Below are 18938 nucleotides of genomic sequence, written 5' to 3' on the forward strand. Positions count from 1 at the left end.
TGTAACGCTGCGGTTACTGGGTACGAGATCTCATTCTGATACGTCCCGAATAGAAGAAGAAAGCCGGAAAAAAAGAAGGTGTTATGAAAAGGTGAGATACGCAGCCAACCGAGTGAAATGATCGCTTTAGATCGAAATGAGAAAGGCGTGATGCGGAGTGCATACAACTCGTCTATACTTAGCTGGCAGCTTCAGTGGGTTCGCAAAGCAGAGGTTTAACCAAGGACCAATCAGATGGCTCAGAGCTTACCTTTGCTTGTCTATGGCGTTGGTCGTGTGTATCAGGTAATGCCGTAGCAGCGATCAGAACAACGTTTGTACACACATGCCTCGTCAGGGATCAACGGCGCAGGTTATCTACTGTCACCGACCACAAGGGTATCAGAATCCGTCACCTACCCGCTCTGTGTAGTTGAGTTTTGGGAAGCCAAACAAGGCTAGGAGAATCACAGGAGGTTGACAAGTCAACTGTGTCTCGGCTTCACTTCAGTTCAAAGCGGAAATGTTGCAGCAAAGGTGAACTTCCGCTTGAACGGCGTTTGCATGTCTGAGTCTAGATGTGGTGATCAGTCTAAATCCAAAATTTCCTTCTCACCTTTTAATCCCGCTTTATCCGCCGGTTCCATGTCCAAAATCCGGCACACTGCCGTTACCATATTTCCGAATTCAATCAGAACATCTCCCACAGAGGCGGCGGTATCAGCATCTGCCTTACAGGTGCAGCCCGCCTCTTAGGACCGTTGCCAACCTGCTTCAGGCCGATATACACCACCCTCCTCGCTGGATTGCCAACGGTGACCGACTTGGAGTCCAGTCCGTAGTAGTCTGAGATGGAATGCGTGAGCCAACGCCTGGTGCCCTTTTGTTAGTACACTGTTCCGACAGCAACCGGAAACCAGGCATCAGATAAACATACTTGAAGGAAGCTCCGCTCTCGTCGTCTCCAAGAGTATCAAGCACCATCCTCGTATCGGGCAGCAGTTGGATACTCTTATCTGTGCCCTTCTCCGATGATGCATTCTTGATTGGCGGTTTGCCCTCAGCAGCGGCAGCGGCAGCCGTCTTTCGGCCCGTGAAGAGAATCTCTTCCTCATCCGAGCCGAGCTCATCACTCTGGTTTCCACTTTCCCGAGCCTTTTGTTCCTTTTGCTGCTGCTGCTCCCTCTTGGCCGCCGCATTCTGTCCGCGTTGCTGCTGAACAAGAAACTCCCTCACCGGCTCTTCCAACACACGCAGCCAGGCCTTGACGGCAGGCGTCTTCTTGGCTGTAGCACGCAAATCTTTCGGGACCTTTCCTACGTCTGCGCGCGTCTTGGCGACAGACGACGAGACCACCAAGGAAACAGCAGTGGCGGCCCCACCCAACTGGTGGCTGGTGGCAGTAACGGTCTTCTTGCGATGCACGGCGAAAGCGGCCTTGCGCTCCTCGACGCGCTCACGAAGCCCCTTGTCCCAGTACTGCGCGAGGTGGTACGGCATGTTATCGTGGATGGGATACGTCGGCCCGACCTGCCAGTCTGAAGGCAGCGGCGGCTGTACGTTGGGAACTCCAACAAGACGGTCTGTGAAAGAGAATAATCCAAAAATCGGTCCCCACCGCAGCAGGGCAGGGAACCGGATGATTGACTTTGATTAGCTTGTTCCCGAACTCCAAGCGTGCAACACGGATTGTAACGAGCGGGAACTGGAAGAGGACTTGGACAGCCCTGGCACTGGCCCATCGAATCACAAGGGGGAGTATTTACCATTCTCCCAACGCCGTCGCTGCCTGCTACCTTCCTTGCCCTTCAGCAAAGCCTCGCGCCTCTTCATGCTGTCCCGGCGCGAAGGAGGCCGGCGCGGCGGCGCGACATTTGCGGCATACGTATCATCGCCATCGTCGAAGACCACATTGCGCAGCTTCAAGGCGGGATCGGTCGGGCCTGCTGCCGCTGCCGCTTCCCCCTGAGCAGCGCCGTCCAAGGGGATCAACAATGGATTGCCAGCACCGCGCGCATTGTTGGCGATCCGCAAGGATTCCAGGGCAGCGACAGTCCAGGCTTCGATATCAACGGCGGCAGTCGAGACATTGAAGATGGTCGACTGGTTCACGGGGAGCGGAATTGGCTGTGACGCAATGATGTCTGCTGGTTGCTGGGACTGCGGATGGTGCAAGGCCTCGTCATAGTCATCATCGCTGTCATGACCAACAGGTCCGGCGAGCTTTGTGATAGCCATCGGGATCGAAGTTGGCAGTGGCCAGCTAACGAGTGTTTCTACCGCAGTGGTTGTCCGTCGTCGGTCGCATCCGGCGCTCTATAAAATATTTTTGAACCCGGGAAGGTTGCCGAGGCGTTCGTATCGCCTCGCACCGTGTGAAGTGGTTGACGATCGGAGAAGATTGGTAGGAGGCTGCGGGGGCCCGGGAGACTTTTAATGGGTGCCACCCGTTGACGGCGAAAAGTGGAGACGTCCGTCCGGGCTGCCGTGGCTGCTCAAGCTTATCAGAGGGTCCAAACCACTAACATATCTGATATCAGCACGTACCGTGTAGCGTGTGATTCGCAAAGACCGAATGTATTGATGGATGAAGAGGATGTTAGGGATGAATAAACAAGGCGGGTTGATATTGTGGTCAGCGGATATGGACTGGCAAAGAATAACAACAGGTGGAGGTGCTGCAAACGGAATCCGTACGGTCTTTAAGCTCCAGAGGAGCAAACATTGTGACACTTTCCCATGTTGATTTCCTGAATGACACTTTGCGATGATTCATACAATAGTTGGGCCTTGAGACTGCCATCGCTGACTCCTCCGTAGTGAATGGAAGCGCGATATAACCCTCATCCATAACCAAATTGTCATACATTCGGTGGCCAGTCACAATCACGTATGAAGCTACCGGGGAAACCATAAATGGTGGTCCAAAAGGGAGGGGATATTCGTATCTCAAACGGTCACTAACATCGAGCGCTACAGTGAATCATACACAAGATTACTCCATCCATCCACCCCGAACAGTTAACGCCAGTATGTGCATGAGCCAAGTCAAAGCGTGGTAAAGAAACAAGGAATAGTTGCTGCCTAGTTCGGACCCGAATTACCAATTCCACCTTACTTGAGCAGCGGGGTAGTCTCGGCAGCAGCGTCACTGTCCTGCCGGTCCATAGTAGCCTGCAACTGCTCCTGGTTATTTGCGTAGTGCTCGGGATGCGAGGTGGCTCGGCCAGGCGTATGGTCCTTGGACTCCTTGCGCGCCTGGATCTCGTAGTAAATGGCCATGGAGAGCAACAAGCCTTGCATCGTCGCGGTCAAGACAAAGATGCCCCACGAGCTCCATCCGGCCCATCCTAGCCGCGCAAACAGGCTGCCTGCGAAGACAAATCCACCCGGGGTCTGCATGCACATCATCGGAATGCTCAAGCTGCCAATGTGCTTCAGATGGTAGGTGGTCCAGATCTGAGGGATGTACTGGACAGCGGCTAGCAGAGCGGCCATGACGCCGAGCACGTTTGCCCAAATTGCGAGCTTATCGTGGGCAATGGTGCTCAGAATACCCGTGACGACAATAACTGCAAGGCCGTGCAGCAGAGTGAGAGATGCCACCAAGAGAGCGGTCTGCCACCTTGGCTGTTCTTCGACAAGCGCCGCCTCGCTATCCGGGTCGTCCGCTGCGTTGTATCGGAAGAAAACCAAAAAGAGGACGAAACTGAAGAGCGGATGTTAGCCAAAGTCGTTTCGCACCGTAACAGAGAGACACTGACATGAATGTGAAGCATATCCATTGAACTCCCAATTGCGCGATACCAAGTAGGCCAGCCACGCAATGGAAAGTCTCAACCTCTTTGCAGCAAGCGATATCCTGACGAGACTTGGGCAGTAGGAGAATGTTTGCAAACGCAGATGTTGCCGATGTTGTCCCCAGCAAAACGAAGTAGGGCGATATCCCTTCCGATGTGCCTCTTGATATGATACGAACATGCTGTGGCAGGTAGCTGATGAGCATTCCAATGACAATGACACTACGAAAGTCAGCCTCTCATCCTTGTTAATCTGGCACCCTCGTAAATGAATTCTTACATGGAAACTATTAGGTTGACGACGCTTATCTCGCGGAGGTCCTGGCAGACGTCCCCCTGCAGGAAGGACTCCATGGCGAAGGCTCGGGGAATCGCACAGTAAGTTCAGCTCGAAGTGAAACAGAGTATAATGAAATGGCTAATGAACAAAGCTAAGGTATGTGTAATTCGGTCGTAAATCGTCGAAAGAGGTCCGGGCGAGAAGTAGAAGTCGGTATTAATAATGTCATGGATCCCAAGACTGGGACTGCGGGGATGGTGTTGTTGGGTTTCCAAGTCGTTGCAACCTCAGCTGCCCGGCGCAATCGCAACGCACGACTCTCTTCGTCTCTGAGTTCGAAGAGTCTTGGACCTCGGAGGCAACAGAGCTGCAACGAAGTCAAATGGTATTAGAAGTCGGTGTAGTGATGGAGTGATGGAGAAGCGATGGACAACACGCTCGCGTCGTCATCCCCGTCAGGCGGAAGCAGCTCCCATGCATGCCAAGCCTGAGGTGGTCAAAGAGGTCCTCATTGTAGCAACTGGAACTGGGGAAGCTCCAGTTGCCTGCCGCCGCCTGCGCGCTAGTGCCGCAAGGTGGTGGGTCAACCGGCCGATTGACCATTCTGTTAGGACTTCTTCTTCTCTCAAGTACATTGACTTCAATAATCCGCGTTACAATACTTCAGACAGTCAAAGTCACTACCGTCAGCCCTACCTGCAGGTTGTTTGCCAAATCGGAACTGAAGCTTCTTGGAGCTAAGCTTCAATCCTCTTACAACTTTCACGTCGTCACTCATTCAATACCAAAACTTTCAGTTACCTGCCAGTTTGTTATTTTCATCAGTAAAACTGTTGATGATAGATAGGGGTAAACATAATTCTTAGAAATTGCGGTAGGGATCACTGTCAGAACAACTTTGTATCTCATCAAAAGAAAATCGGTCGAAACACCACAGACAGCCCCGTAGGCGCAGGCTTCAACATCACCACTTACACCAGACCACAACACAAGAGTATGGAGAAGCCCTCTCTCGACCTCGTGGCCATGTCCACCAACCCAGATGGTTTATCTTCATCAACAACAAAAACTTCTCAGTCTTCTCGTCAAACAGACTCATTCTTCAAAAGTGTCCAATGGCAAGTCCTCACACCTCCAAATCTTCCAGGCAGAATCCTCATGCAAAACCCAACCCGCTAACAAACACCAGGTCTGCGGACGGCACAACCCTCTTCACCTCCTCCTCCTCCAACCGAATCAACACCTTCGTCCTTCCCTCCACCCTCCTCGCGCCCCACGGTGACTCTCCCCTCACCCTCACCCCCCAAGGCACCCTCTACCTCCCCGAACCCACCGCGGCCATCGCGCCCTGTCCATACTTCGCCCTCGAACAGCCCTCAACACAATGCATTCTGACAGCCAGCACCGACCACCCGATTCATTTACACCACGCTTTTCCTCAACCACCACCACCATCATCATCCCAATCCTCATCCCTCGACGACGACGACGACTCCACCTTTGGTTTGCCACAGCACAAGCAACAACAACCAAAACCCCTCGCCACCTTCCGCCTCATCCACGCCGAAACAGAGCGCTACCTCCCCATCACCTCCCTCCTCTGGTCTTTTCCAGGAACCCACTTCCTCGCCGGCTCCACCAACTGTCTCTCGCTCTTCGACGTCTCCCGACCCGACCTAGGACTTTCCGACACCCCGCTCTTGACCATCAAAACCACGGGCGGCCCGTCTGCTCAACACAAATCCGGAAACGGAGCCCGGGTGGTGGGCATGAAGGGCACGATCTCCGCGCTGGCGATGCAACCCTTGAGTCACGGCGATTATGGTACCGGGGCCAACGTGGTAAGCGCGGGCACGTGGACGAGAAACTTGGGATTATATGATTTACATCGGGCGGGCGCTTGCGTCGCTACTTGGAATGTTGCGCAGGCTGCTTCCCTGGCAAAGATAGGGGGCCGGGGGGTGTTACAGACGGTTTGGAGTCCGTGTGGGCGGTATCTGGTGGTGAACGAGCGGGAGTCGAGTGGGCTTTTGGTCTATGATTTGAGGGGGACGCATCGGTTGTTGGCATGTTTACGAGGGAGGGATGGAGAGACGAATCAGAGGTTGAGTTGTGATATTTTCCCGGGAACGAATGAGGAAGTGGGTGGGTTTGAGGTCTGGGCGGGGACGAGGGACGGCAAGGTGGTGGTTTGGGAAGGGGTCGGAATGAGGGAGGGGAGTGTCGAGCCGAATTATGATTTCGAGGTGGGTGCGCAGGGGTCGGCGGTAGGCGGGACGGCGATGCATATGAGCGGGTCGGTGTTGGCTACTTGTTCGGGGTCGTGGAAGTTTCCGGATGATGATAGCGAGAGTTCTGGCTCGGAGCCGGAGTCGGATTCTGGTTCTGATGACATTGAGTCTGGGAGCTCCAGCAATGAGAGTGACTCAGAGGAAGAGGGGATGGGGACATCGCAGCAACAACGAGGCAGAGCCAGGCCACCTCCGGCGATTGTTGAAGAGACCAGTCTGAAGGTATGGAGTATCACTGCAGGTAACATGGTTCAAAGCGGTCATCGGGAGGAGGTCAATGAGCCATACGAGACCTGACCTTACAGAGCTGGAGATATCCGAATTCATGGTATGTCACCACTTTGTGCACGCGAGCCTTCATTTCGCGATGAAGCTAACTTCATGTCCTGTCTGTTTTATGGCAGGTCGTGCTTGGTGGCCAAAACTTCGAAAGACAGTCTATTTTGCAGTGCTGCATAGCGAACAGTCAGCACTATGTGAGTTTCCTTCGTCTTTTACTCAACCATGTTCCCTCATCACTCCCATGGTGAAGAATTGTGGCCAAGCCCATCAGAAAACTGCTTCATGGGATCATCTGGACCTAAGCCGCCAGAGAATTCGATATCATCACTGAAAATATCAACAACCTCCTTATCCTGACTCATCCCGCTGTTGTCCACCTCTTTCACATTTCCGTCTCCCCAGGGCTCATCAACCACAGCGCTCACTGCATCCAGAAGCCTCCTCCCACCAAATATTTCCGCAAACTTCTCTGCCCTCTCGTCTTTCGACATCATCAGGAAGGCCGGCAAGCCGTACAGCTTACCCTCCTTTCCACCGATCGCAACCTCGTCATCAGGAACCCTGAGCATCCCAAGGACAACCTGCGCAGCAAAAACATTCATTCCCGCTCTCCGCAGGAAAAGCTCCCAACCTGTTTCCACAGGCAGCAGTATGCTCTGCCACTCTTGAGCTTCAGTTCCATAATCGCATATTGTAGCTGCCACCCACTTGGCCAGCGTCTCGGTGCCTCCGCCAACATAATAGACGTACACGTCAGTTTGCGCCTGTAGCGCACTCGCGAAACACTGGAACTCGGCGAGGGCTTTCGCGTCAGATTGGGAGAGCGGGTTCATGGTCTCACTGTGTTTGTTTCCCTCTGAGATGAGAACGATCAGCCGTTCATGACGTATTGCTACGTTCTCGACTACATTGCGGAAGGTTGGCTGTTGTTGTAGTTGCTGTTGCTGGCCTGGGGCTGCGGGGAGGGGTTTCTGTCTTAGTTTTACCATGGTCGTAACTATAATCCCTGTGGCTGGGGACAAGACGAAGTCGGCCTCATCGCAATTTGGCTGCTTGCTACCCGGGGGCGCGTTTTCTGCCCTGAGTCGCTCGTGGTCGCGTACGATGAGGTTAATTCCTGGCACCAATTTCTCCAGATGGCTCGTGATAATATTTGATACTGCAGCAGACACGATTATCCGAGGCGGAGTTTTGGGGTGGACGATGTCCGGAGAAACAGCAAGAATGATTGCGGGCGCAGGTTGAGCCTTGGGTTCCGTGGGCTTCGTGTTGGAGACGGCTGCGGATTCTGGCTGGGGCAGCGTCGGTCGGTTGAAGAAGCGGCTATGGCTGAGCTTGGCCTTTTTTGGCATGTTCATTTCGACGAAATTTTCCACAAGCGAGCCAAAGTCCATATACTCGTTCTCAAAACCCTTCAGTACGTGTGTCGAGTTCGGCACGTCATGGTTGGTTATGTCGAGGACCCGGATCAGAGGTCCGGTAACTGGTGACGACTGCCGTTGGATGGGTCCAAGTTGCCTCTTCTTTCCACGCAAAAGGCTTGTCAGGTCTCGAGATTGCAACATGGCAAGAGGGGGCGACGACAGGCCCTGCCTAGTCTGTACATCCATGGATTGTTGAGCCTGGCAGGCATGTGCTGACCTACTGCAAGGACGGACTGTCTTGATGCTCGTGCTTGAGAGGACCAATTCTTTTGATGGGGGGACACTGGGTTCCCTTGATCTCTCCTCAAGGAGTTCATCTTTATCATCTTCATCCCTACGCAGGAACAACAGCCTGGGTTGTGTGTTGACGAAATCGGCACTTGTTTGTATCTCGCCTTCCCACGGTTCCTCCAGGAAGAAAGCAAGAACACTTGGAACAACCTCAACCGCCTCTGTTGTCAATTGTTTCTCGGCCATGTGGGCCAAGGGTGCCCATACCATTTGCTGCTCCTTGATGTTGTCTTTTCGCCATTTGATGCCCTTCCAGTCAACGTCGGTTGTTTTCCGTATCCATTCAAACATGACCTGGGCAGTCCAAAAGTGTTCGTCCCATTCACGGACAGGAATGGAGAAATCCATCACTGGAGCTGTGACTCGTGCGGTTGCGTCAAGTGGCTGAAGTTGCTCCTGCTCAACAGAGCGCATCACTCTTGTTGCGGTCTCTTCAAAGAAGTCGTTCAGTCGGCCATCCAACTCACCTCCTTTGCTTGGAACGGTGTCGCTGGCCATGAGGTCTTTGGCCTCTTTCAGGTCCTCAGGTAGCAGGACGCGGGGAGGAGCCTTGTCTGCAATTACAAGGCTATCATTCGGTAGCAGAGGTACTTCTATCTTGAAATCCCGAGCAATCAGTTCCGGGGAAGACGAAGATGATCTGGGCACCGAAAATTCCCCGGCTCTTATCATTCCTGATACGTCGATATCATCGTATCTGTCCGGTGATTTGGACTTCTCGGAAGCAATGCCGCTCCAGAAGTTGTTGTCTTTGGACAGAATTTTTCCTTCTACTGCCTCTAACTCTGCGCTCAAAGAAGAGTCTGGGTCGGATAGAATCGGGATCGCACAAGTTTTGTCGTCGGGAATGTAATACTCTGGTTCGGGGCGTGTTCGAGGACTCAGCGGAGGGGTTACATGCTCTACCCTGTTCAGCTAGTTCTTGTCAGTTGATGTTCTTCCGCGTAACCGAAGAAAAGTCACTGGTGTGTTACATACTCCGCTGTACGTTGAGACGCTTTCCATGAGGTCACGCTGTTCATCGTCACCCCAGTCTGCCTTGAGACTCTGAACCAAGAACATCAGCGTGTCCTTGGTGACTTCGATTGTCTCCTTGGTCAGACTCTCCATAAGTGCCTCGTCGCCTTTCCGCGCGCTTTCAGGAAACTCGAGACCTTCCCCTTGTTCAATATCGACCGGATGCAATGGAAGATGATGATCTGGTAGCGGGACCTTATGAAAGGCCGCAATCCGTCTCTCCATCCTTCTGCAGTCCGCCTGGTGATCACTCCGCAGCACAGGTTGTTCGATCTTGAGCTTCAACTCGGCGGTCTCAGTGAAGCACAGTTCTGCCATATGCTCCGCTACCTCTTGGTCTGTACAAGGCTTACAGACTTGTTGAAGGAGTGCAAGGGACTCTGCTGACACAGACCACTGCTCTGCTTTTCCGAGGATGGGCCGAAAAGCGAGCTCTTCAAGGGGCTTTTCCGATTCGATTATTTCTCCGAACTCGGTCTGAATGAGAGTTGCCGCGATACAGGCATCCCTCTCGAGTACACCCTTCCACGGATCCAGCTTCAAGCTGTCAACGGTGAGGCCATGGCATCGCGCATACTCGTCTGCATCTGGATCATCCGAGATGGATGATTGATCACAGTCGCTTGTTGCTCTGCACGCATTGCTGGGCAGAGAACTTTCCAAGGAGATCAAATCGGTGCTCGTTTCAAGGTCCATCTTCTGGTCTTGCGATCGTCAACGGTCTCGTACCCCCGGGTATCAATGCTTCTAAAGATGGTGGATGAGTGATGACGGCGTGGATAAAGATGTCAGAAAAGCATCACAGATCATGGCGTAGAGGCATTCTGTGGTGGGAACTTAAGTTGGCCACACGTCAATGTGTTGTTCACTCTCGACATTTCGAAACTCTGTCCCCATCTCATTTAGCCGTCTGCGTTTTTGCTGGTCAGTAGGAAGTAGCGATGCCTCACACCTTCCTCACTTGCACCATACATCCTCCGCGCCTTCCAATTGGCAGAGGAAAGAGCAGAGCGGGAGCCCAGCATTTTTCACGCTTCCCATCCTTTTGACCTGTGTCCTCGAAATTTCTGACTCTCAAGCCAGTAGAGTCGACCGCCCGAGTCACTTAGTTCCTCTAGTACCTGGTACAAGACCAATAATTGACACGGACTTGGGATTCATTATCTCTCATCAACAACCCTGATGAAGCGAACATAAGGCTTGCAGGTGAGCTCACCAGGCGGTGAGATTGTCACCACGCAAACTTTCTCGAAATGTTTTACCTTGGCTTGGCTTCGACCTTGCCGTCCGCGGCGTTGTCACTCTGGACGGCCCGTTGCCGCCAAAGGATCGCCCTCCCGTCTACTATGTAACACCCCCAACCTAAACCCTTTTAGGACAAATAGTGCAGTCCCCATATGCTCTTCCAGATCGTCACAACATGAAGACACCTCGACCTGCATATAGACCACGCACTTTCCGAGACATGGACAGCCAGTCAGCCAGTTTCGATGTTACCCCAGCATGTGAATCTCTTATCTGTTAGTGTTACCATTACTTTGGCTGCCATTCCTTATCTAACAGCTTCCATTCCCGTTGCTTTTCTGGATTTGGTAATACATCCCCCTGGATTCTTTTTCCCAACTTGTTGCCCTCAAGATGTCGCCGTACAGAATCTACGAAAATGGCAATGAGCTGGGAGCTTGGCAAATGGATTAACAAACCCACGTGTCGATAAGAAGGGTCAATGAGAGAAAGCATAATTCAGCTGCTTTCTGGTCCACGCTCTGTTCCTATAAGTCGTTTGTCTACTCCTTCTCTGTCTGTGTCATTGATTCCCAAAATTCCTACCGAATCGCAAGACACCTCCTCACGATACCCGAGATGACGGTGTCACCCGTTCTAGCAGCCTGGGAGGCTTGCGACAAGACAGACACTCTCTTCGTCCTCATCTGCACCGTCATCTGCTGGACCATTGTACCAACTGTAAGAGGCTCCCCTTTCTCAACACGTTCCGGCATATTCACCCATCATCTGACTGTTTCTGGTTGACGAACAGGTCGGCATAGCCTACTCAGGATACACATGGAAGCGCAACGCCCTCCACGCCGCCATGCCCGCCATCCTCACCATCGCAACATGCTCGATCCAGTGGTTCATTGTTGGATACACACTTGCCTACGGCGAGGGCGGCTGGTTCTTTGGTTCTCTCAAGCACTTCTTCCATAAGGGTGTGCTAGCTGAGCCTGTAGGATCAATTCCGGAAATCCTGTTCAGCGAGTTTCAGTTGGTTTTTGAGGCAACGGTTTGTGCAATTGCTGTGGGCGGATTCTGCGAGAGGGGGAGGCTGTTACCGGTTATTCCGTTCATCTTTGTGAGTAACTATAGACTGGGAACTTGGGCAATTTTTTGAAGGGTGAGGAGAGAATGATATGCTAATGGCTAGAGACGGGACAGCTGTGGGCAACATTTATCTACTGCCCGCTGGCACACATGGTCTGGGGCGGAGGCTTGCTTGGAGAGACTTTAGGCGTGCTGGACTTTGCAGGAGGTAAGTCGACAATCTCAAACAGCAACCTACATCCAGATCATGAAGCGACAGGACAACAGTTGACCAAGCTCTTCCCTCGTCCAGGAACTCCTGTCCACGTCTGCTCCGGCGCCACCGCTACCGCCATCAGCATCTACCTCTCCTACCCGCTCTTTCGCTCGCGCAAGTCCGACGTGCGTACGCCCACCCACATCCGCATCCACCGACCGGGTAACTCTTTCTTCCAGCTTCTGTCCTTAATCATCATCTGGGGCTCCTGGCTCGCCTTCGATGCGGGAACCACCCTGGCCCTCAACTTCCAGTCCGTCATGGCCCTCTGCGTCACCAACCTGTGCGCCGCCTCGGGCGCGCTGACCTGGAACCTCATCACCTTCTATGAGACGGGCAAGTGGTCCGTCGACTCGACCTTCATGGGCGCCATTTCCGGTCTTGTCATGATCACACCCTCGGCTGGGTTCATCGACATGCCGACCGCCTGTTTCTTTGGTATTTTCGGTGCTGTGCTCTGTCGTCAGGCGTTGAGGATCAAGTTCACCAAGTTTGCGCATTATTGGAGGTGGGTTGACAATGGTGATACGTTTGCGACGCACTGCATTGGTGGTGTGGCTGCAACCATTATGACGGGACTGTTTGCGCAGAAGGAGGTAGCTGCGTATGGTGGTGTGGAGGTTGCGGGCGGTATCATCTTCGATGGCAATATTCGTCAACTTTGGGTGCAGATGGTTGAGGCTGTTGTTGGTTTCACATGGGCGTTTTGCGGGTCGTATATCATTATTGCTTTGATTGATTGCGTTCCTGGGCTTGAGGTTTTGGCTGTTGATAAGTAAGTCCCTGCCCCCTGTTTTTTCTATCTATTTTTCTCCCTCCATATCACTGGGCTCACTCAATGCTGACTGATTTTGTGATTACAGACACATCAGCCAAGGCCTTGATATGAACGAGGTTGAAGAGTTTTTGGGTAACTTGGAGTATCCTGATGAAATTGACTATGAACCAACTGCAAGGGGAACTATTTCTCTGGAATAAATGCCAGGGTAGCTGGTGAAGAACGTACATCCAAAAGGTGTAAGTATTATGTATACAGAATTATGTGAGCAGTCCAGAATTACACTAAGTTTGAACAAACCAAAGGAGCACATAGGATCCTCCAAACCCAAAATTCATAACCCAGTCATTGGCTACGTTGTACAATGAACATTCACAGCATCCCATCATCCAAATAAACTATGCAATCCCGTCCGACTCATCACATCGAGCCAATGCGTTCGCCTCGGCGTATCAATATCCTTATCATACGCACTCCACACAGCATGCAGCAACTGCTTAGCCACCCCTATCGGCTTAGGCGGCAACGACAGCTCGAGCTGACCAAGACGGTCAATAAGAAACGACCGAGCCCGCAATATCCTGACTGCCTGCACATCCTCCTCATTTTCCCCTGATGGCGATGACGAAGATGGCGACCCCGATCCTGATCCAATACCACCAATACCCGCAGGCAACCCCGAAATTCCCAACCCCAAGTCTGTTGGTGACGAAGACTCCAAACTCAACAGATAACTATACTCCCCTTGCCCCATTGCCGTCTTGCTATCGAACCTCAAACCGCTGCCCGCGCAGAGACAGAGCAAAGGTTGAATACACCGCAGACTGCTTGCAGGTATCCGATCGAGAATGTCAGTGATGTGTAGAGCTAGGGGCGATACCCATTTTGTCCAGATGATTGCCGGGTCGGTGGCGTCCGCCCCTGCCCCCGCTGCGTCGAGGTCGGGTATTCGCTTGGCGGCGAGGTCGGGGAAGGATTCGTAGAGTTGCAGGAGAGAGCAGAGGCGGTACGTCTCGGTGGCGAGGCGGAGGTCCTTGGCCATCTTTGGGGTGTTGTCGTTAGGCATGGCGGCGGCGGTTAGCTGTTTGTGCATGGTGTTCCAATGGTTGAAGCTAGGGTCGTCGTTGTCCTCGGTTGGTACGTCAATAGCCAACAGCGCTTCCTCGATACGCGTAGCTTCCTTGATATCTTTCATGGCGCTTTGCAGGGCCCGTATTGTCGTCCCATCGTTATGTCGCCATCGACTGCGTGATCGCCTACAGAGCGCAATGGCTTTGCCGAACAATCGAAAAACGTCCGCCGAAACACCGGTCCAGGGATGAGGCGTGGAATGGACCAGAGTGCCTTGAACGGTAGAGGTGGGTGGATCCGGCCAGCTGAGCATATTCTTCAAGTCAGCCTCGTCATCACTTACCACGCTGCGAAGCATTTCTTCATAAATGAGACAGCCGTTGAAGAAATCAAGCAGTTCCTGGTCCTCCGGACTCAGAGTCCAGCTGTTCAGTGCTTGCAGCACGGCTCTCGCTTGGCGGAGGTACTGTTGCCCCAGCTGACGGGCTTCCATCCAGCACATGGATGAGCTCATGCAGAAGAGAGAGAGGAGGAGGCCACGCGGGAAGGTGGTGCAGCGCCCGTTGAAGAAGCTGACGAGCTCGGCTTTGATGGCCTCGGTTGCTAGGCGTGGCGCCATGCGGGCTGTCTCGCGCATCACGGCAGGAAGCTTTTCTACCAGGGAAGCAGCAGAGATAGATTGCAAGCTATAGAACACAGGCGCGGAGGTGTTCCACAGGACAGAGGTTAAGTGTCGGTAGGGGTTGGAGGCGGAGTCGTAGGCGGACCAGGAGGTACAGACGGACTTGAACCAGTGTTCGATGAGAAAGGAGCGGATGTCCACGACGGGCTGGGTTAGAGTCAAGGCTTGGCCGGGTGGAGCGAAGGCACGTTTGTCGTTTTGGAAGGGTGTTGTAGTCATCGAACCGTAGAAGCCATCTTGTTCTTGGGCTGAAGTCCCAGGGACAGGCGAGGGTAGAGGTGAAGAGGAAACAGACGGTGTCAAGAATGATAGTGAGGGCGGTGGTGTCTCTGCATGGTGGTATGCAGGCGGTGTCTGAGGAACAGGTGCTTTGGCAGTAGGTCTGGCATTACGGGCACCACTTGACGGTTGATTATCTTTGGATGGGACAATGGACGCGGATGCGGCAGTGACAAGCTGTTCAAAGTTTTCTGGCTGGGTTGGCTGTGCTGGAAGAGCAACTTCGTGCTTGGTCGACCACTGCAGACGCTGCTGATAGCCAGGACATACGATTTGCTTAAGGGCACAGTTCTTGCATCCTGGTTTTCCCTCGTCGCATCGTAGCTATACCATCGGGAGTCAGTACACTCGGCTCTGCGTCGATCATCGCCGTCATCCACAACTTCAGATCGATACGGCATGATTGGGAACGGCCGAAGAGAATTAGCAGAAAGATCACCTACACGTCTTTGCTTGCAGTTACGGCAGCCACTGCGGCTCTTCTGTCTATTCTTCATCGGGGCACGAGTTTGCGCCATGCTCAGTCGGTTCTAATATAGCTTTATGTCACCTTTCGAGATTATTGCCACGTCGGTCTATCGCACAAGCAGTTGCCGGATACCAACTCGCCAAGGTGTGAGAAGAAATCTGGAAATAGACCTTGTGGTCGAAGTGATTCAGGCGGTGTTGAGGATCGATAGGAGCGGGAATAAGACCAATCCATGCCATGGTCAATGCCACACTAGTGACGGGGATGGGGGGAATTTGTCAGAAATTGTAAGGATGCGCAAAGTAACGGAAATTACGGAAAAACACATGACTATTTCCGCCAAACTTTCCACACATAATACGTCTAGATGTAAGTGCTCGGGAACACGGATATGGTTACCTTTCCCAGATTTTTGCTTCATCTAGATCAAAATACTACTTTCATAGGTAGCGACGCTGAATGTTGGTCTTCAACTGTAGGCCGTTATATTTCCCCATTTTTGGTTAGTCATTGACGTTAGTACCTTGCAGTGGAAAAGGGAATGGCAATTTGGGTGATGAGCTGCACGGGCTGTCTTTTTGTACTCTGCATATTTCGATGTGTTCGGAATTCGATAAATTTGGAAATTGTGTTATTTTTTCAGGTATTGACCTTCAATACATCCCACCCTCGTTCCGACCTCCAGGATCGCTCTGATACACCAAAGTGACGGGGACGAGGGGGCGGCGACGTAACAGAAAGACTAGATCTTGTGTGTCAGTGTTATCGACAGCAAGAGGAAGAGATGATTGACTGATAAGGCCGTTTATCGTGGCCAATGGTAATGGTCCCGACAGTTTAGGTGGTTAGCTCGATGCGGGTATGCATCGTCAAGCGGGATTGGTCCACTAAACATATCGGATCAACGGGGGGGTTTGAAACCACGGAACGTGAGCTGAAGAAAGGCTTTTATTCTGTTATTAGAAGCCTATGGGTGCGAGGCACTCCTAGGCCGGACAAGTATAGCTGTACAGCTATGTTCCTTTTGATCCTCATGAAGGGAGTGAAAGATGGCGGTCAATCGGAGGTCTTCCAAGCCACAACAATGCAGTGGGCCAGGTTAGCGGAGCGAGATATATAGTGTGGTAATCTCGCGGTAAACTGAGACTGATGCTGATGAGACTTTAGGAGTGCTGGGTGTCACGTTTCAGTGGAGGAAACCGGACAGCGAGCGGGTGATGAGGGGAAGTGGAAGGCAACTCTGATATCTTGTAGGATAGATAGGTAGCTTATAGTAGATAACGCAGCTTGTCCCCGATTTCGGGCAATTCTCATGCATTTTGGCTCCCCGGATACAACCAATGTCGGCGGGGACGGCTCTTCCCACAATGTCCAGGATCCACTGCCATGCGCTTTCCTTGTTCTATTTTAGACTACCCGTCGCTTATTGACGGGTAAGGTGAAATTGGTTGCTTCGTCTCTTTCTCCTTCGACCAGGCTTGTGTGGACTGGCCTGTGCGATCGTCGTGTTCATTCCCAAGCTCCTCATTATGACCGCCATCAGCTTCTGCTGTTTGAAGTCTGATATCAGTATAGTACTGATTGTAGCTTTTCGGGTGGCTGTGGGTGTGAAGTTGAAGTTGGATTGCGAATCCAGAGTGCAGTTGTCGCCCCTTGTCGAATGGTTGCCAGTGGCTGGGGAATGGGAGGAAGATGCAAAATGGTGGAGTGGAGTGGACGTAGGGGAGAGAATCATGCTACCCGATGCCCCTACGTGTAATTTACACAAGGGATGGGAGCGCGGACATCCAGCTGGACTTGTCACCAGACATCCGTGTTCACGCTTATAGATTCAAAATCTCAGAGCCACTAACAATAACGATTACAGGCAAGATGGCCGAGCGGTCTAAGGCGCTGTGTTCAGGATATCTGAGTATCGCAGTCCGAAAGGGCGTGGGTTCGAATCCCACTCTTGTCACTGATCTTTTGCAATTTTTGTACTTCTATCTTCGAACCTTCATACCACCCACCCTCTTTTCTTTTTCTTCTTTTTGATTTGTGCTTTTTGGGATTGAGGTAAACGAGTTCGTGACTTTTGCTATAATTGTATAGTTGAGGTATCTGATTATAGAAATCGGCGTAGTTACTAGAGTGTCATGATGGGTTGGTGGGAATAGCAATAGCAGCTAAAAGCATCTAAACAATGATTGAAGAATGAATCTTTAAGAACCAACTCGCGTTATTCAAAATTGGAAGTGCCGAGATCAGCTAAAAGAAAAGAAAATAAGTATTACATCACCACGGGAAGTTGGCAGAGATCTCGACAAGCAAACAAATCAATGCTGCATTGTACATATGTTTACCGAGCCCCAAGCCCCATCATCAGACACGAAAACTAACAGAAAAAGACCATCATAACCTCATCACCCACCTTTCAGCCCTTCAACCTCCCTTAGGTTACCTCTCTACAAAGAGGCCTGACATCTATCTACAACCTAGCAGCAGCCAGACTTCTCTCCCCATCAACCAACACACACCACCCCTCCCCTCCCCAGCCTCCCTTCCCAGCCACGACCGCCTGGAAATTCTCATTCGCATATGCCAACACCTCATCATTGAAAGTTCCCGGCTGGAGCCAGACAGCAGGCACGCCGAGCTCCTTGGCCTCCTGGAGCGTCTTGAGCGTGATGGCGGGACCAGTAATGATAGAAACCGAAGTTTCCTTGGGGTCCTCGAGCTCCGAAAGGGACTTGATGGCTGGGTAGGGTTGCCCGTTGACGGTGAGGGTGGCGCCTTGAGGGTTGATGGGCGTGGCGGGGAGATCACGGTCTGCGTACCATTTGAAGACTGGATGGGTGTTAGTGGTGTGTGGATAATGTGGGTGGAGGTTGTGGGAAAGGGATGGGGGTACGGAAGAAGAATAAGACAAAACGAACCTTTGTAACCGAACTTCTCCGTGTTAGTGCTGGCGCCGACTACGGCGAACTTGGGAGAGGAGAAGAAGATCTTGGCGGTTGCGTCGCTGGCGGACATTTTGAGGTTTGGTGTAGACGTAAAGAAGTGGTGTTGTTGATAGCTTGGAGTGATAAAGTGTGGTAGTTGCTCTTGAAAGCGGGCTGGATATCTTGTGCTAGGTATGAGGATGCGTTTTAGAAACACAAAAGGAGACTGCGTGTTCAGGGACATAAGGTCGGTTTATATGTTTGCCGGAAAGACTAGTACCTGACAAATAATCAAAGTTGCACCAAGGTGAGCTAAGGTAGTCAAGTTGCCCACTCTATTCTAGGACATGTCTCCATGGCGACATTCGGGTGTTGATGGAGTTAGTTGACCTCGCCGTCGAGGTGATGCTATTTTCCCGTGTCTACGCCCCCTGGGCCCCTGAGCAGATCCCGTAGGAAGCTAACCACTCAAACAGCCATATCCCAGGCAACCCCGCGCTATCTACGAGGACCCCGATGACGTGCCCACCGCGTGCCGTAGGGGTACCTGTGATGTTGGTGCGCTCAGCCCCCACCACAACTAATCAGTAATTGATCCTGATGGTTTTTGTGTAACTGTATATCTTCAGGTATTGGATTACCGACATTTGTCCAATGGTGATATTGTCCATCGAATGCCCGTTACTGATTTGGAATTGGAGTCCCAATGTCGCAGTTGCTGTTCGGTGAATCAAGGCCAGGTGATGTAACGCAACCGAGGCTTCGACGGAAATCGTCGGATCCGTGAACTTCGGCG

The 18938-nt window shown here is 52.2% G+C and overlaps 7 protein-coding genes across 7 annotated transcripts; 2 read left to right on the forward strand and 5 right to left on the reverse strand.

The window, feature by feature from the left end:
• Nucleotides 1-511: 511 nt before the first annotated feature.
• Nucleotides 512-2334, reverse strand: NEUTE1DRAFT_145062 (uncharacterized protein; the record flags this gene model as incomplete). The annotated part of the gene is made up of 3 exons (XM_009850942.1): nucleotides 512-851; nucleotides 917-1562; nucleotides 1746-2334. The coding sequence occupies 3 exons, from the start codon at nucleotides 2215-2217 to the stop codon at nucleotides 671-673; spliced, it is 1299 nt and encodes a 432-aa protein (XP_009849244.1).
• A 668-nt stretch (nucleotides 2335-3002) lies between these two features.
• NEUTE1DRAFT_78527 (uncharacterized protein) lies at nucleotides 3003-4170 on the reverse strand (the record flags this gene model as incomplete). Its single annotated transcript, XM_009850943.1, has 3 exons — nucleotides 3003-3688; nucleotides 3744-4001; nucleotides 4060-4170. The coding sequence occupies 3 exons, from the start codon at nucleotides 4131-4133 to the stop codon at nucleotides 3094-3096; spliced, it is 927 nt and encodes a 308-aa protein (XP_009849245.1).
• A 363-nt stretch (nucleotides 4171-4533) lies between these two features.
• Nucleotides 4534-6478, forward strand: NEUTE1DRAFT_99147 (uncharacterized protein; the record flags this gene model as incomplete). The annotated part of the gene is made up of 3 exons (XM_009850944.1): nucleotides 4534-4637; nucleotides 5249-6326; nucleotides 6473-6478. The coding sequence occupies 3 exons, from the start codon at nucleotides 4534-4536 to the stop codon at nucleotides 6476-6478; spliced, it is 1188 nt and encodes a 395-aa protein (XP_009849246.1).
• Nucleotides 6479-6865: 387 nt separating this feature from the next.
• NEUTE1DRAFT_99149 (uncharacterized protein) lies at nucleotides 6866-10060 on the reverse strand (the record flags this gene model as incomplete). The annotated part of the gene is made up of 4 exons (XM_009850945.1): nucleotides 6866-8703; nucleotides 8815-9262; nucleotides 9326-9546; nucleotides 9718-10060. The coding sequence occupies 4 exons, from the start codon at nucleotides 10058-10060 to the stop codon at nucleotides 6866-6868; spliced, it is 2850 nt and encodes a 949-aa protein (XP_009849247.1).
• Nucleotides 10061-11227: 1167 nt separating this feature from the next.
• On the forward strand, nucleotides 11228-13277 carry NEUTE1DRAFT_78532 (uncharacterized protein; the record flags this gene model as incomplete). The annotated part of the gene is made up of 5 exons (XM_009850946.1): nucleotides 11228-11329; nucleotides 11403-11717; nucleotides 11801-11894; nucleotides 11979-12717; nucleotides 12806-13277. The coding sequence occupies 5 exons, from the start codon at nucleotides 11228-11230 to the stop codon at nucleotides 12918-12920; spliced, it is 1365 nt and encodes a 454-aa protein (XP_009849248.1).
• Nucleotides 13211-15249, reverse strand: NEUTE1DRAFT_11363 (uncharacterized protein; the record flags this gene model as incomplete). Its single annotated transcript, XM_009850393.1, has 2 exons — nucleotides 13211-15076; nucleotides 15196-15249. Coding segments are annotated over 2 exons (1920 nt in total), but the record flags the coding sequence as incomplete, so codon positions are not given.
• A 2270-nt stretch (nucleotides 15250-17519) lies between these two features.
• Nucleotides 17520-18293, reverse strand: NEUTE1DRAFT_59854 (uncharacterized protein; the record flags this gene model as incomplete). The annotated part of the gene is made up of 2 exons (XM_009850947.1): nucleotides 17520-18047; nucleotides 18137-18293. The coding sequence occupies 2 exons, from the start codon at nucleotides 18231-18233 to the stop codon at nucleotides 17689-17691; spliced, it is 456 nt and encodes a 151-aa protein (XP_009849249.1).
• Nucleotides 18294-18938: the final 645 nt, after the last annotated feature.

Source organism: Neurospora tetrasperma, assembly GCF_000213175.1.
Source record: "Neurospora tetrasperma FGSC 2508 unplaced genomic scaffold NEUTE1scaffold_2, whole genome shotgun sequence".
NCBI classification, from domain to species: domain Eukaryota; kingdom Fungi; phylum Ascomycota; class Sordariomycetes; order Sordariales; family Sordariaceae; genus Neurospora; species Neurospora tetrasperma.